Raw genomic sequence first — 14,818 nt, forward strand, 5'->3', positions numbered from 1 at the left:
CACGGAATTTCAAAAAACCCCATAGAAAAAAATCACAAGGTACCAAATCTGCAGAGCAGGCCGGCCACTCCAAATCCGCTCGAAAAGTAGGCCTTAACGGCAAAAGCATGCTCCTCACTGTTCCAATGCATGATGGCGACTGAACTGTGTCAGGACAAAACTTTATACTCCCACCTCTCGAATGAGACCACTAGCACTCTGCTACAACTTCAACCGACTTAATGGCATGCATTTTAAAAAAGGAAATTATGCTGCCCCACCCTGTAAAATATCTGTTGTCTTAAAATGAAACAAGGGATAAACATAGGTAAAACAGTTGTAATTTAGTATAGAGGTTTCCCTTTACATTAAGTCTAGTCATGTCCGACTCTGGGGGATGGCACTCATCTCCATTTCTAAGCCGGCATTGTCCATAGACACCTCCAAGATCATGTGGCTGGCATGACTGCATGGAGCGCAGTTACCTTCCCGCCGGAGTGGTACCTATTGATCTACTGACATTTCATGTTTTCGAATTGCTAGGTTGGCAGAAGCTGGGGCTAACAGGGGAGCTCACCCCACTCCCTTGACTGGTAACCTTTCGGTCAACAAGTTCAGTAGCTCAGTGGTTTAATCCGCTGTGCCACCCGGTGCTCTAATTTAGTATCATGGGGCTATATTATAATTTATAATTTTCTTGTCCTTGTCATGTATTTAGCTTCATTTCAGAGTGTCTGACGGGGGCATTACACAAGAGTTAACTATTATACAAATGTATCCAGAAGTAGATCCCATTGAGTTCAGTGAGGTTTACAAGCAGGTATATCGTTCTAGAGTTACCATGTTATTAATAGTATTGGAGACTCTTAGGACATTGCACATTATCTTGCTGGCACAAAGGTTTTAGATTCCTAATAGAAACTAATTCATTACAATAGTTTGAATTAGTTAGTACCAGATAAAACTACAAACTAAAGATATATTCTTACTGATAATGCAGTATTCTGTATCTGTGGAGCTAAATGTCTATTCCTGTATTTTAGATCATTATTAAGTGTCTCACTGTTCTTCATGAAATTCCAAATACTACACTGCAGAAAAGATCAGCCTCATGTTTTGACAGCATTCAGCACATGATAGCTTGTTTGTGCTTTTTCACAGTGAAGGTATTTATTGTTTCTAGAATTTTCTGTTAAGAAATTAGTTATGTAGTTTAAAACGTGTTGTCCAAGGTTTTCATGGCTAGAATCACTGGGCTGCTGTGAGTTTTTCGGGTTGTATGGCCATGTTCCAATAGGATTCTCCCCTGACGTTTCACCTGCACCCATGGCAGGCATCTTCAGAGGTTTGCTCTGAACAAACCCCTGAGGATGACTGCCATAAATGCAGGTGAAAAGTCAGGGGAGAATGCTACTGGAATGACCATACAGCCTGAAAAACTCACAGCAACCCAGTTGGAAATGTTTGCAATTCCAGTATTTAGGTTATATAAAATATTCAGAAAAATGGATAAAATTCAAATAATTTTAACATAGAAATGCGGAGTATATTTTTATTTAATGACCTGTTTATTCCTGTTGAATTTCAAGTGAAAGCTGTGTCAAAACTGTGATAAATCTGTTTTAATCAGGTTAAAATAGATTAGTACAGATTAAAATAGTTCCTTTTCCAGTTTAATTCGGCATATCAAGTGTAACAACAAGACTAGTAAGTCATTTCAGATATTAATTTAAAATACAAGACAATCATTAAAAAAAGAAATACAAGACAACATTTCCAAATGCTTTTCAGCAGCATAAAGTTTTTGATGTTTTCATAGTTGAGATGCTTGAACCTCCTCTAAGTTTTTTTTATTCTTCCTTGCATATTTCCCCCATCCTTTAAGCTTATAAACATCTACCTTTCTCCATCTTAACTTTCCCCTTCTTTTTCATTTAAATATTAGAGATGCTTTGTTTTAAAACAGAATGTGATGCTTTAATAACAATATGTTCAAGCTTGCAGAACTAAAACTGCAATGTGTTTCATGGCCTTGGAGCCAGAAAACTATGACTTTTTGTATTCATACAAGGAGGCTTTGCCAGTTCCTTTTCTCCTGTTTGATTACACCCAAATTTTCCTCAAAGAGTGAGGAATATTCCAGGTAGTAATTGGAGGAGGGCAAAGAAGTTGAAAATTCATCCAGAAAAGACAGAGGCACTCTAGTCAGTTAAAAGGAGAAAGATGGCAAACAAACAAATAATAATATTATTCCTTGTTGTTGTTTATTCGTTCAGTCGTCTCCGACTCTTCGTGACCTCATGGACCAGCCCACGCCAGAGCTCCCTGTCGGCCGTTACCACCCCCAGCTCTCTCAAGGTCAATCCAGTCACTTCAAGGATGCCATCCATCCATCTTGCCCTTGGTCGGCCCCTCTTCCTTTTGCCTTCCACTTTCCCCAGCATAATTGTCTTCTCTAGGCTTTCCTGTCTCCTCATGATGTGGCCAAAGTACTTCAACTTTGTCTCTAGTATCTTTCCCTCCAGTGAGCAGTCGGGCTTTATTTCCTGGAGGATGGACTGGTTGGATCTTCTCGCAGTCCAAGGCACTCTCAGAACTTTCCTCCAACACCACAGTTCAAAAGCATCGATCTTCCTTCGCTCAGCCTTCCCTAAGGTCCAGCTCTCACATCCGTAGGTGACTACAGGGAATACCATGGCTTTGACTAGGCGGATCTTTGTTGCCAGTCTGATGTCTCTACTCTTTACTATTTTATCGAGATTGGACATTGCTCTCCTCCCAAGAAGTAAGCGTCTTCTGATTTCCTGGCCACAGTCTGCATCTGCAGTAATCTTTGCACCTAGAAATACAAAGTCTGTCACGGCCTCCACGGTTTCTCCCTCTATTTCCCAGTTGTCAATCATTCTTGTTGCCATAATCTTGGTTTTTTTGACGTTTAGCTGCAACCCGGCTTTTGCGCTTTCTTCTTTCACCTTGATTAGAAGACTCCTCAGCCCCTCCTCGCTTTCGGCCATCAGAGTGGTGTCATCTGCATATCTGAGGTTGTTAATGTTTCTTCCAGCAATTTTCACCCCAGCTTTGCATTCATCCAGCCCCGCACATCGCATGATGTGTTCTGCATACAAGTTAAAAAGGTTGGGTGAGAGTATGCAGCCTTGCCGTACGCCTTTCCCAATCTTGAACCAGTCTGTTGTTCCGTGGTCAGTTCTGACTGTTGCTACTTGGTCCTTGTACAGATTCCTCAGGAGAGAGACAAGGTGGCTTGGGATGCCCATCCCACTAAGAACTTGCCACAATTTATTATGATCCACACAGTCAAAGGCTTTAGAATAGTCAATGAAGCAGAAGTAGATGTTTTTCTGAAACTCCCTGCTTTTCTCCATTATCCAGCGGATATTGGCAATCTGGTCTCTCGTTCCTCTGCCTTTTCTAAACCCAGCTTGAACATCTGGCAACTCTCGCTCCATGTATTGCTGGAGTCTTCCTTGCAGGATCTTGAGCATTACCTTACTGGCATGAGAAATAAGGGCCACTGTACGGAAGTTGGAGCAGTCTTTTGCATTTCCCTTTTTTGGTATGGGGATATAAGTTGATTTTTTCCAGTCTGATGGCCATTCTTGTGTTTTCCATATTTGCTGGCAAATGGCATGCATCACCTTGACAGCATCATCTTTTAAGATTTTAAACAGTTCAGCTGGAATCCCGTCGTCTCCTGCTGCCTTGTTGTTAGCAATGCTTCTTAAGGCCCATTCCACCTCACTCCTCAGGATGTCCGGTTCTAATTCATTCACCACACCGTCAAAACTATCCTCAATTTTATTATCCTTCCTATACAGATCTTCTGTATAGTCTCGCCACCTTCTCTTGATCTCTTCAGCTTCTGTTAGGTCCCTGCCATCTTTGTTTCTTATCATACCAATTTTTGCCTGAAATTTACCTCCAATGTTTCTAATTTTCTGGAAGAGGTCTCTTGTCCTTCCTATTCTGTTGTCTTCTTCCACTTCCATGCATTGCTTATTTAAAAATAGTTCCTTATCTCTTCTGGCTAACCTCTGGAATTGCGCATTTAACTGGGCATATCTCCCCTTATCCCTGTTTCCTTTTGCTTTCCTCCTTTCTTGGGCTACTTCCAGTGTCTCAGCAGACAACCATTTTGCCTTCTTGGTTTTCTTTTTCTTTGGGACGTACTTTGTTGCCGCCTCCTGAACAATGTCGCGGACTTCTGTCCATAGTTCTTCTGGGACTCTGTTTACTAAATCTAGTCCTTCAAATCTGTTCTTCACTTCCACTGTATATTCGCTAGGAATGTTAGTGAGACCATATCTAACTGGTCTGTGTATTTTCCCTGATCTCTTTAGTTTTATTCTAAATTGGGCAATAAGAAGTTCGTGATCTGAGCTACAGTCAGCCCCAGGTCTTGTTTTCACCGACTGGATGGATGTCCGCCACCTTTGGCTGCAAAGGATGTAGTCAATCTGATTTCGGTGCTGACCATCTGGTGAAGTCCATGTATAAAGCCGTCTTTTAGGTTGTTGGAAGAGAGTGTTTGTTATACACAGCGAGTTTTCCTGGCAAAATTCTATCAGCCTGCGTCCCGCTTCATTTTGTTCTCCCAGACCATGCTTGCCTGTGATCCCAGTTGTCATTTGACTTCCCACCTTGGCATTCCAGTCTCCTGTAATGAAAATAATGTCTCTTTTTGGTGTATTATCCAGTAGGTCCTGCAGATCCTCATAGAACTGATCTACTTCTGCTTCTTCAGCAGCTGTGGTTGGGGCGTATATTTGGATCACTGTAATGTTGAAAGGCTTTCCTTGCACTCGAATTGAGATCATTCTGTCATTTTTTGGGTTGTATCCAAGCACCGCTTTAGCAAATTTCTTATTAATTATGAAGGCTACTCCATTTCTTCGATGTTCCTCTTGTCCGCAGTAGTAGATCTGGTGGTCATCTGATGTGAAGTGGCCCATTCCAGTCCATTTCAGTTCGCTGACCCCCAGAATGTCTATCTTTAGTCTTGACATCTCACCAATAACAACATCCAATTTGCCCTGGCTCATAGATCTTACATTCCAGGTTCCTATGGTGTGTTGATCTTTAGAGCATCGGATTCGTCGTTCACCTCCAGTACCGTCGGCCGCTAGCCTTCCTTTCGGCTTTGAGCTAGCTGCGTCATCACATCTGGGGCTAGTTGAACTTATCCTCTGCTCCTCCCCAGTAGCATTTTGGCCATCTTCCGACCTGGGAGTCCCATCTTCCAATGGCATACCGACATATCTCTGGTTGTACTGGTCCATTTAGTTTTCTTGGCAAGGATACTGGAGTGGTTTGCCATTGCCTTCCCCAGGGATCACGCTTGGTCTGACCTCTCTGCCACAACCGTCCCGTCTTGGGTGTCCCTTCACGGTTTCGCTCATGACATCATTGAGGTGCTCAAGCTCCAGCGCCCCGACAAGGCGGTGATCCTTTGCTGGAGAATATTATTCCTAAACACATTAAAAGAAGAGTGCTTAAAATATTCACAGGATTTGTTTTGGACATGAGTCTTATGAAAGATGGCACAGGTTTTTGCACAATATTCTGTGCCTTTTCTGGAAAGTTTATCAATATTGTATCAAGATTCATAAAATATTTTATAGATACTGCGCTCATGGAAAGAATATGAATTAGCAATTGTAGTTATTAACTATGGGAAGAAGTTGCTGGATTCTTCACAGACGAAATCTCAACTGACTGAAGCTGGAGAAGAAATAGAGGAAATAATAGATAACACGGTAACTGTTCTTGTTTCTCATTATGTTTTTCTTTTATATGTTTATTGCTCTGTGTTTGTGTGTGCCTTCAAGTTGTCTATTGACTTACAGCAATACCATGAATTTTATAGATTTTCTTAGGCAAGAGATTCACAGATGTGGGGTACAGATCTTTCCTCTGAAATATAGCCTATAGCGTCTGCTATTTGTTGGTAGCCTCCCATCCAAGTATTAATCAGTACTGACTCTGCTTAGCTTCTAAGATCGAAAATATTTCATGTCTAGCATATTTAGGACTTTAATACGGTGTACTAGTATCTAATCAGTACTTTGTAAGAGGAGATTAAAAATGTTTAGAAAAGCTGAAAACCATTAAGGTGACCACATTCCAACAGTCTATCTGTCATGTTTTAACTCACAAGATTTAACCACATGAGGTAAGAAGCTAAATCAAAACATTTATTAAAACCACCATGAATAGTTGGTAATGTCTGTTGAGCTTGGTAGGTTCGTAGTGTAGATCTGAACAAAACTGAAGTAGTGGAAGTACATTGTACCTTTCAGAATGCGGTTGCTGACCTGAAAAGGCCTATTTTTGAACAAAATGGCCTTCAAAGAGAAATTCAGGATGAAAATGTTAGCATTATCTAAGTTGATCTTTAGTTGATATCTTGAAGTTGTTATTGTTGTGTTACTTAAAGCGTTTAACTTAAAGTGTTCATAGGATAACCATGTCACAAGGTTTTCATAGCATGTTTTCTCATTGCCATTGCCTTTCTCTTTCTCTGAAACAGAGAAAGTGTGATTTGCCCAACATCAGTCATTGGATGTCTGTAGGCGAGTGAGGATTTCAGTCCTGGTCTCCTGGAGTCATAGTTGAACTCACAAAACATTACACCATGCTGGCTATCTTTGAATTTTAAGGACACGAAATGTTATTTATTTTAAAACAATAATTATTAGGTCATTTATTAATTAAGATAATGTTACCTTACCCTATATCAAAAGATCTCAGAGCAGTATACAAGTAAAATAAATGTAAATAGCTTTAAAAAGTCCATATATATATATATATATATATATATATATATATGAAATGCATGTAATCACAGTTAATGTTGTATCTGTAGTTGTGTTAGTGAAACTTTAAAAAATGCTAGGTAAATTAGAACAATCATGATTAATTGGATTATTCTTGCAGCTTCCTACCAAAAGGCTTAAAGCACAAATAGCTGCAGCTGAGAAGGTAAACGAGAACTTAGAAGCTCTGGAATCCAACTTACTCAGACTGATTAAACCAGGTAGTATTTGATGTTTAAATCTTTTCTAAGCTCATAATATGTTGTAAAGGTATTATACATTGTTCATAGTCTAAGGCAGTGGAGGTGAAACTATATCATGTATGCCAGAAGGGGAACGCAGCGCCTTCTCTGCTGGCATGCGTGCCATCACCTGCCCCCACCGCTCACCATCCCGCCCCCGTTTGTTTGCCCATTTGCCTGTTCCCCCCACAGCTTGCCTGCCACTTGCCCACCCCCCACTCACTCACTCACTCATCTTGCTTGCCTGCCTGCCTGCCTGCTCATCTGCTTGCCCACCCATCCACTTGCTTGCCCACCCCTCCCCGCTCACTTGCTTGCTCATGAACCCTCCCAGGCACATCCCCCCCCCCTCACTCACTCCCTCTCCTGAGTGCCACTCTGACTCTAAAAGGTTTGTCATTACTGATCTTGGGACTTTTTCTTCATTGGGAGAAGCATCTCATGGTAATCATTTGAAACTCAATGTCCACTCTTTCAAATGATACTATTTTCATTCGTGGACTGTTTGGGGATGCAGAGTTATAGTGATTCTAAATCTGGTCTATGCTTTTGAAACACCCTGTAGTTTGATGATACACCAGTACTCTGCCAGAGAAGACTAAATAAAGACTTTGTAAAACTGCAACACCTAGGATTCCATAGCATTCAACTGTGGCAATTAAAATAGTGTCAAATTGTATTAATTTATTCAGTTTAGATGCACACTTAGTTGGAATCCACTGAAGTGCTTTTACTCATAGCACAAGGGAAAAGTTCCACTATAGCTCCTCCTGCAGTCATTCATTTATTTCCTGGATAGAATGTCCATGTGCTATAGCATCAGTTCTCAGATCATGTTACAGATCCTTCTTAAAGAATGAAATCTGAGAGAAGACTAGGATATTGTATTTCTGGTATTATTGTAAAATACTTCCAGTGCTTTTGATACTGTTCTATTCTCTGCTGATGTTTGGGAACAATAATATTGATTGCTTTAATTCTAGATTCATCCATGCGTTACAATGAGCCTTGGAGAGTTGAGGGAGGGAATGTCCAGTTTCTAGAAAGGGATTTGAGGAGTGATTAAATTATACACACTATTTTATTCTCCTGCAAACTAGCACATCTTTATCCATGCTAGGGTTGATGATTACTGTACAAGAGGATTGGGCAGTTGATAGGGCATGACCTTAGTCTCCTTCACCAAGACCTTGGAAGGCTACACCTTCAGCAATAAAGGAAAAAACACCGTTTTTGTTCCTGAATGGCCACTAGAGGGTATAGCGGCATTTTACCTGCCGCTATACCCACATACCACTAGTAAAGCAAGCAGAACATCAAAGGATTGTGTGTAGCAATCCATTCTTTGATGTTGTGCTTGCTTTACTACTAGTATGTCTTAAAAGAGGCCATCCTTATTTCTTAGCTCAAATAAAAACACAATAGGTGGGAATGTGAAAAAAGCATTTTTCATCCAGGAGATTTTTCTGTTCAGTTTCTCATTGTTAAGCTGTTTGTTGAAGTGAGTTTTAACTAGTAGCAACTAGTAGATGCTATTTATTCCTTTATTTTAATTATAATCTTTTAAAACTGATTTGCTTTTATAATTTGATCATAATTTGAATTGCATTTATATTTTAATGTTAGTTATTCTGGGCAGTACTTGTAGTGGAAATTATATATAGAGATTCTCTACTACAGAAATGGCTGGAACTTAAAGGTGTTTAACTTTCATTGCAATGTGTCCTTTATCTTGAATTCTTCTGTAATACTTCTTATCATGTTGAGTTTTCCTTCATCTCTTTTGTCTAGGGCAGGACTTAACAGGAGAAGAAGATTCTTTGTTCTTGTATCCTGTAGTTGCAAACTGGCAAACAAAGTTTGCTCTTAAGGAAGGTAACAATGTTAAAAACTTACTTTTAGTCAGTTGATTTTATTTTGTGTTTAATGTTTGTAGTGAGGTATTAAGGGTGTAATGAATATTGCATCAATTTCATGTAGCTTTCTGAAAATTCTAAAAAGAAAATACTATAGTTTGATTATTCTCTTATCCTAAAACAGGGAAGGGTAAAGTGTTATTTCCAGATATTGCAGTTCTCATCAGGCTTGATCATACAGCCAATTGTCAGGAAAACTGGGAAATGCTGTCTAACAGCACATGATAAATTATTTCCCCAACTCTCTAGCCTAAAACAAATGTCCCTGTTCATATAAAATGGTGGATGGGATCTATATTAAAACTTCAACTAAATTTTGTTGTATTTTATTTCACAACTGTGATCCATGCCACAGCCTCAATACACATGTTGTAGTGGGAATGCGATCCCCAAGTAGGGGGGACGCGGTCCCAAATGCAAACTTTCCGGGATCTTACCAGTTTGCTATGGATCCGAAGCAAGAGTCCAAACAGTTAGCAGGCAAAACACAGGTTTATTCATATTGTGCAATAAGAAGGTGGACAGGCAGCATAACGTGATATGCCAGTAACAGGCCGTCCGCTCTGACTGGGACGAACAACAGGGTTTATATACCTTACTTGTTGACAACTTAAGGTCCCCCTTTATCCTTATTTGGCATATCATTTAGTAAGCATTTTCTTTAACATAAACAACTCCCGGAATGGCCAACCACTAGATTTCAGAAGATTTCCGTTGTAGTAAACAACTCCGAGGTTGTGTATCATATATGGTGATATTGCATACATTGCATGTAGCAACCACATTTCAGTAACATAACACGCCCCTTACAGTTAACGTGTAGCAACCTTTGTGGTTAAGCAGAAGCAATCATGGAGCAAGCATGTCTTGGTCAATCTTCCAGTAACTGGCCGACCACAGCTATGTAACACTTACTTCCCCTTTTCAGGGAGGTAGGCTGCATCTTTGAATAGAAATTGTTTACATGCCTTTTCTGACACCTTTGGGATAGACAGATACAAAATGGAGTGACTTTGGTTCACTGTCTCTCTCAATGTAATTCTATACTGAGGCTGTGGCTGGAACACCTTTGGAGACTATTGCTTATGTAGTGGATACCACTAGTATAAATATTTTTAAAACATTATACTAGGAGACACATAGTATTTCTTTGTGAAACAGTTTTTCTCAGGCTGCACAATGGCATCTGGCTAACTAGAAGCAAGTCCATCCCCAAAGCAAAAGGCCACAAGCAGAAACAAATATAAAAATCCTTTGTCCACAAATTTTGATTGCTTTCAGTGGGTTCTTTTGGTTTGAGGCTTGGCGTGCTTTGTGTATCCAGTAATCTTCTTCTCTGAATCTTCAATTTGGTGATGGATCTGGGCATTGTATGTTTTTACCCTGTTTTCCCTTCCCTTCTGCTCCCTCACCCATATTGTGCTTCAGTAGTTATATTTATATTTTAATGTACCAAACATACCAAGTTTGTATGAAAATGTGACTATTTCCTGTGCTGGTCAATGACCAAAATAAATGATTTGATTTGATTGATTTGTGTCCTAAACTGACCTGTGTTTAGTGGATATTGAATACTATCCATGAGTCTAGATCTGTAGCCAGAAGAAGAAAAAAACAACCGGGGGGGGGGGGGGTGCTGATTTTTTTTTTAAGCGAATCATGAAGAGTAGGTCCATAACTCAAAAAAATTAAATTCTATGACTCATTCAAAATTTTGAATAGACTTAATCAAATTTCTATTTTAGCTACAAAGTTTCAAGTTTTATACATTTATTTTCACTTTAAATTGGAATATCTAAAAATCAGGATCTATGACTTACACATATTATTACATTTTTACAAACTACAACAATACTTTTAGTCTATCAAAATATTTGATATAGTTTAGAAGAAATTAAAGGATAAACTTTTATAGCAAGCACAAATGATCGTAGTTATTATATACCTGGAAACATCATAAATTGTATTTAAATTTAAGTTTTTATTATGGAGTTTTTTGGGATTACAATCCCCTGGTCACTTTTGGGTCAAATCGAGTTTTTTGAGATTATAATCCTCCAGCCATCTCAAACATGGCAACAGTCCTGACCAGGCAATTTGAACTCCAGGCCAACTATGCCTGATGTAACAAACATCTGTCAGGGCTTGCATAATCAGTGCCTTTTCCCATTATCAGGCTCAGGACATTGCCGCTTTTAATTATTATTATTCTAAAATAGGGAGTAAACCTCCTCCAATACTGAATATGCCTTCCTTGGAGCAACCCAGCAGGTCCAAAGGCAGTCACCCAAACCTCAAGCAGTTCTGTGCTCCTGGGAAAGCCATGGTAAAATTGCCAAGGGCAGAAACTACCCAAATTGAAGGGTGAAAGCATAGCAATGGGAACCCTATTATCCTCTGGAAAAGGGGAGGGGAAGGCCTAATCTCCTGTTACGAACCTGCCTTCTACCTCATGCTGAAGCAAAGAGGACAGCAGGGGGAAGGAACATCCTTAAAAAAGCCTGCAGCTCTGCTCTTGTGATGTGATTGGAGCCACCAAAGCCAACTGGCCCCATCAAGTATGGTCTCCTTGATGGAGGCCTTCAAATCCCTCCCCCCACACTTTAGGTTTTGCCTGTTAACTGTGGGTCAGCCAACTTTGTCACTTCCACTATGTTGGCTTTTGCTGCTATTGTAATGTAAATTGAGGGAAAGGTAGTGTGAATAAATTATCAAAATTTGGTTGAGATAGTGCTTGCAGTTTTGGAGGGACTCTAGTTTTTGCTACTCAAAGATTTAGCATGCGGATTTGGTTAACCAGTTAAAATTCATGAGTAAACCAGGTTTTTTTAACCTGAAAAAAATTGATTTGAATGATTTGAACCCCTAAACCACCCCTTGCCTACAGGCTTGCATGAGTCACATGTACATATTAAATGCATTTGTTCTTGCTTTGTACTTTTGACACCACCAAAATCTGAGATCTAGAGCATGTTGAAGTCATAGACTCATATACTGCCAGAGATCTCATTAACACCAGTGATATGTGCTTTTGAAGGATGTCATAGGATGAGTTGGGGAAATAATTTATCATGTGTATGTGAAGCAAAAGTGTGTGTGCAGGGGAAGCTTACATAAAATATACAAAAACCTTTGATGTAGTTTCGGGCAAATACATCTTCAAACCCACTAGTCCTATCTATGTATTCAGTTCTGTGGGAAAACAAGACACAGACCAGAGTAGTATGGATAATGCTTGCTGTGAAGTCTCGGCCTAGTATTTATTTCCCTGTTTGCTTTCTTGCCTGTGGACTATTCCATTTTGCTAAGTTTAGGGGAGAAGCTTAGGTTCCCCCTAGAGGCCGAGCTCGGTTGGTGCAGCCCATTCTGACTCAGAACCAGAATGGGCTGGTGAAAGAACCTTTTATCCCATTCTTTTTGGTCATAGCTTGTAGTTAGTTTGCCAGAAAGTGTCTGGTCTGGCTTGCAGTCCGAACAGGCCATCCTTAGCACATATATGCCATAGTTAATAACCATACATGCCTCATAGATTAGAATATATTTGCCTTATAGATTACATAGTACATGTACATGCCATAGTCTATAGTTTTACATGCCTTAGAGTCTATAGAAATTATAGTTGTTGTTACCTCAGAGTTTATATTTCACTATTCTAACTCTATATCAATATCAAACTGCACCTTTATACCTTGATTGTTTAGTAAACTCAATTGATTGAATTTAGTCTTGTCTGTAGAGTTTTATTTTGGGGGAATTACAGTACTTATAGGGCATACCGATGGTCACTGGGAAAATAGCCAGACACATTTAGTTTTCTCATTAGATCTTCCTGGTGTGCCATCATACTTTGCTCTTCCTTGAAACATGCACTCTGCATGTTCAGTGGTACTATGCATCTTTACGTGATAATCAATAATAATATCTTTATCTTTTTACTTCGCCTCCATCTCCCCGAAGGGACTCGGGGCGGCTTACATAGGGACAAGCCTATGCTTCCCTGGAGACTAGGACACGGAACAATGGCTTCAAACTATAAGAAAGGAGATTCTATCTGAACATTAAGAAGAACTTCCTGACTGAGAGCTGTTCAGCAGTGGAACTCTCTGCCCCGGAGTGTGGTGGAGACTCCTTCTTTGGAGGCTTTTAAACAGAGGCTGGATGGCCATCTGTCAGGGGTGCTTTGAATGCAATATTCCTGCTTCTTGGCAGGGGGTTGGACTGGATGGCCCATGAGGTCTCTTCCAAGAGATTCTATGATTCTATGATTCTGTAAGCCTGGAAAAACACAGATTAAAACACAACACAATAAAACCAAATCAAAAATCAAATCAAAATAATCAAAAATAAAATACATGCATCACTATAACATAACACAACATCATAAAAGCAATGTTGGGGGAACACTATGGGCTGTGATACCTCACACAGCACAGGGTCTTGGGTTTGTCTGTCTCAGTTTCTATAGTGTTTCCTATCACTGACAGTCTGAAACACCAGTCAAATTTAATTCTGAAAAGAGAAAACCCACTTCTATATCTGTACAGCTGTCAACACAAAAATATTATAATTGTATTGTTTTAAATTGTTTTCAAATAATTATTTTTTAAATGTTAAATGTCAGCATGTTTTTGTGGTTGATGCAGTTCATCACCTACATTTGTTAATCTTGTTTTTGAAGTCAGTTTCTCTTTATGTAATATGATTAAGTTTTCTTTATGAAATCAGGTCATGGAGATGGTACTGGGGTTATTATTATTTGTAAATATTATAAAAGATAAAATAAATTGCAGTTTGTTGTTAATTATGTTGTATTATTTACACAGTAATGAAATTCAAGAGAAACCCTCGCTTCCTCGAATATTTTGTTAAGCTTGAGTGCAAAGCACTGCATGAAGAAAAATATTTACGAATAATTGAGTGGGCTGATGAAATACAAGAGTATATTAAAAAGTATGTGACTTTACTTATTTCAGTTTGGACATGTTACTGAAAATATCCTGTCGACCTTGCAGGCTAGTGTTTGGAAATTAGCAGTTCATCCACTAGAACAAAAATAGAGATTTGGGGTGGAAATTTTTTAATGAAAAATATAGGACTGGGAATTTTTCCATATATCTACAGTATATCTATATATCTATATGCACAGTTATCTAGGCTGCTGTGTTGCAAACAATCATGTTAGATAGGCTAAATATAGAATATGAATATGTAAGGATACAAACATTGATAAAACCTGATGGAATAAAGTAATGAATGGATGCACTGCTAAAATTCTTTTTATTTTGCAAAATCTCTTGCTTCCCAGATTAGCCACAGATACAAGTAACTGAGACAATGTGTGATAAAATTCTGTGTCCAGAGAGTCACATCCATCCTTTAGTGAAATAGAACTATTTGTACCAAATCAAGTTTTTCTCACCTTGAAATGAAACTAAGTAGTTCAAGGACATTTTTTCAGGGATAGTCATTTTTTATTAAATGTAACGGATATATACTGGCATTGTTCTGTCCCCGCAAGCTCTTTTCAGAAGGTTCCCTGATCTTACTAGGAACAGAGTTGGTGTACATAGGAGAACAGTTAATAAATAATTTAATAAAATCACAAAAGATCCAAACTCATTTTCTAGAAAGTCTATAGAAAGGCTAGGAATTTGCTTACTTGTCTTCTGTGTCTTCTTTCTTGTTCTCTGTATCAGTCGCAAAATCTCTTTAGCTTTTAAAACTAACTGTTCAACTGTTCGACTTCTATCAGCCTTTGACATGCAATTATTTTGCATCCTTACTCCTTCTAACAACATCTAGACAAATGGCTGATTCCAGAGGCTGCCAGAGCTAGCTGTAAGACTCA

At 39.1% G+C, this 14,818-nt stretch overlaps 1 protein-coding gene across 1 annotated transcript in view; it reads left to right on the forward strand.

Moving 5' to 3' along the window:
- The window catches only part of CFAP54 (cilia and flagella associated protein 54), a 142,156-nt gene that overhangs the window by 52,187 nt on the left and 75,151 nt on the right, over window positions 1-14,818 (forward strand). Inside the window, exons 27-31 of the mRNA XM_060777277.2 lie at window positions 1,023-1,145; window positions 5,619-5,753; window positions 6,934-7,033; window positions 8,846-8,929; window positions 13,794-13,920. Of these exons, the coding sequence (XP_060633260.2) occupies window positions 1,023-1,145; window positions 5,619-5,753; window positions 6,934-7,033; window positions 8,846-8,929; window positions 13,794-13,920 (569 nt within the window). The remainder of the gene's footprint in view (window positions 1-1,022; window positions 1,146-5,618; window positions 5,754-6,933; window positions 7,034-8,845; window positions 8,930-13,793; window positions 13,921-14,818) is intronic.

Source organism: Anolis sagrei, chromosome 5, assembly GCF_037176765.1.
Source record: "Anolis sagrei isolate rAnoSag1 chromosome 5, rAnoSag1.mat, whole genome shotgun sequence".
NCBI classification, from domain to species: Eukaryota; Metazoa; Chordata; class Lepidosauria; order Squamata; family Dactyloidae; genus Anolis; species Anolis sagrei.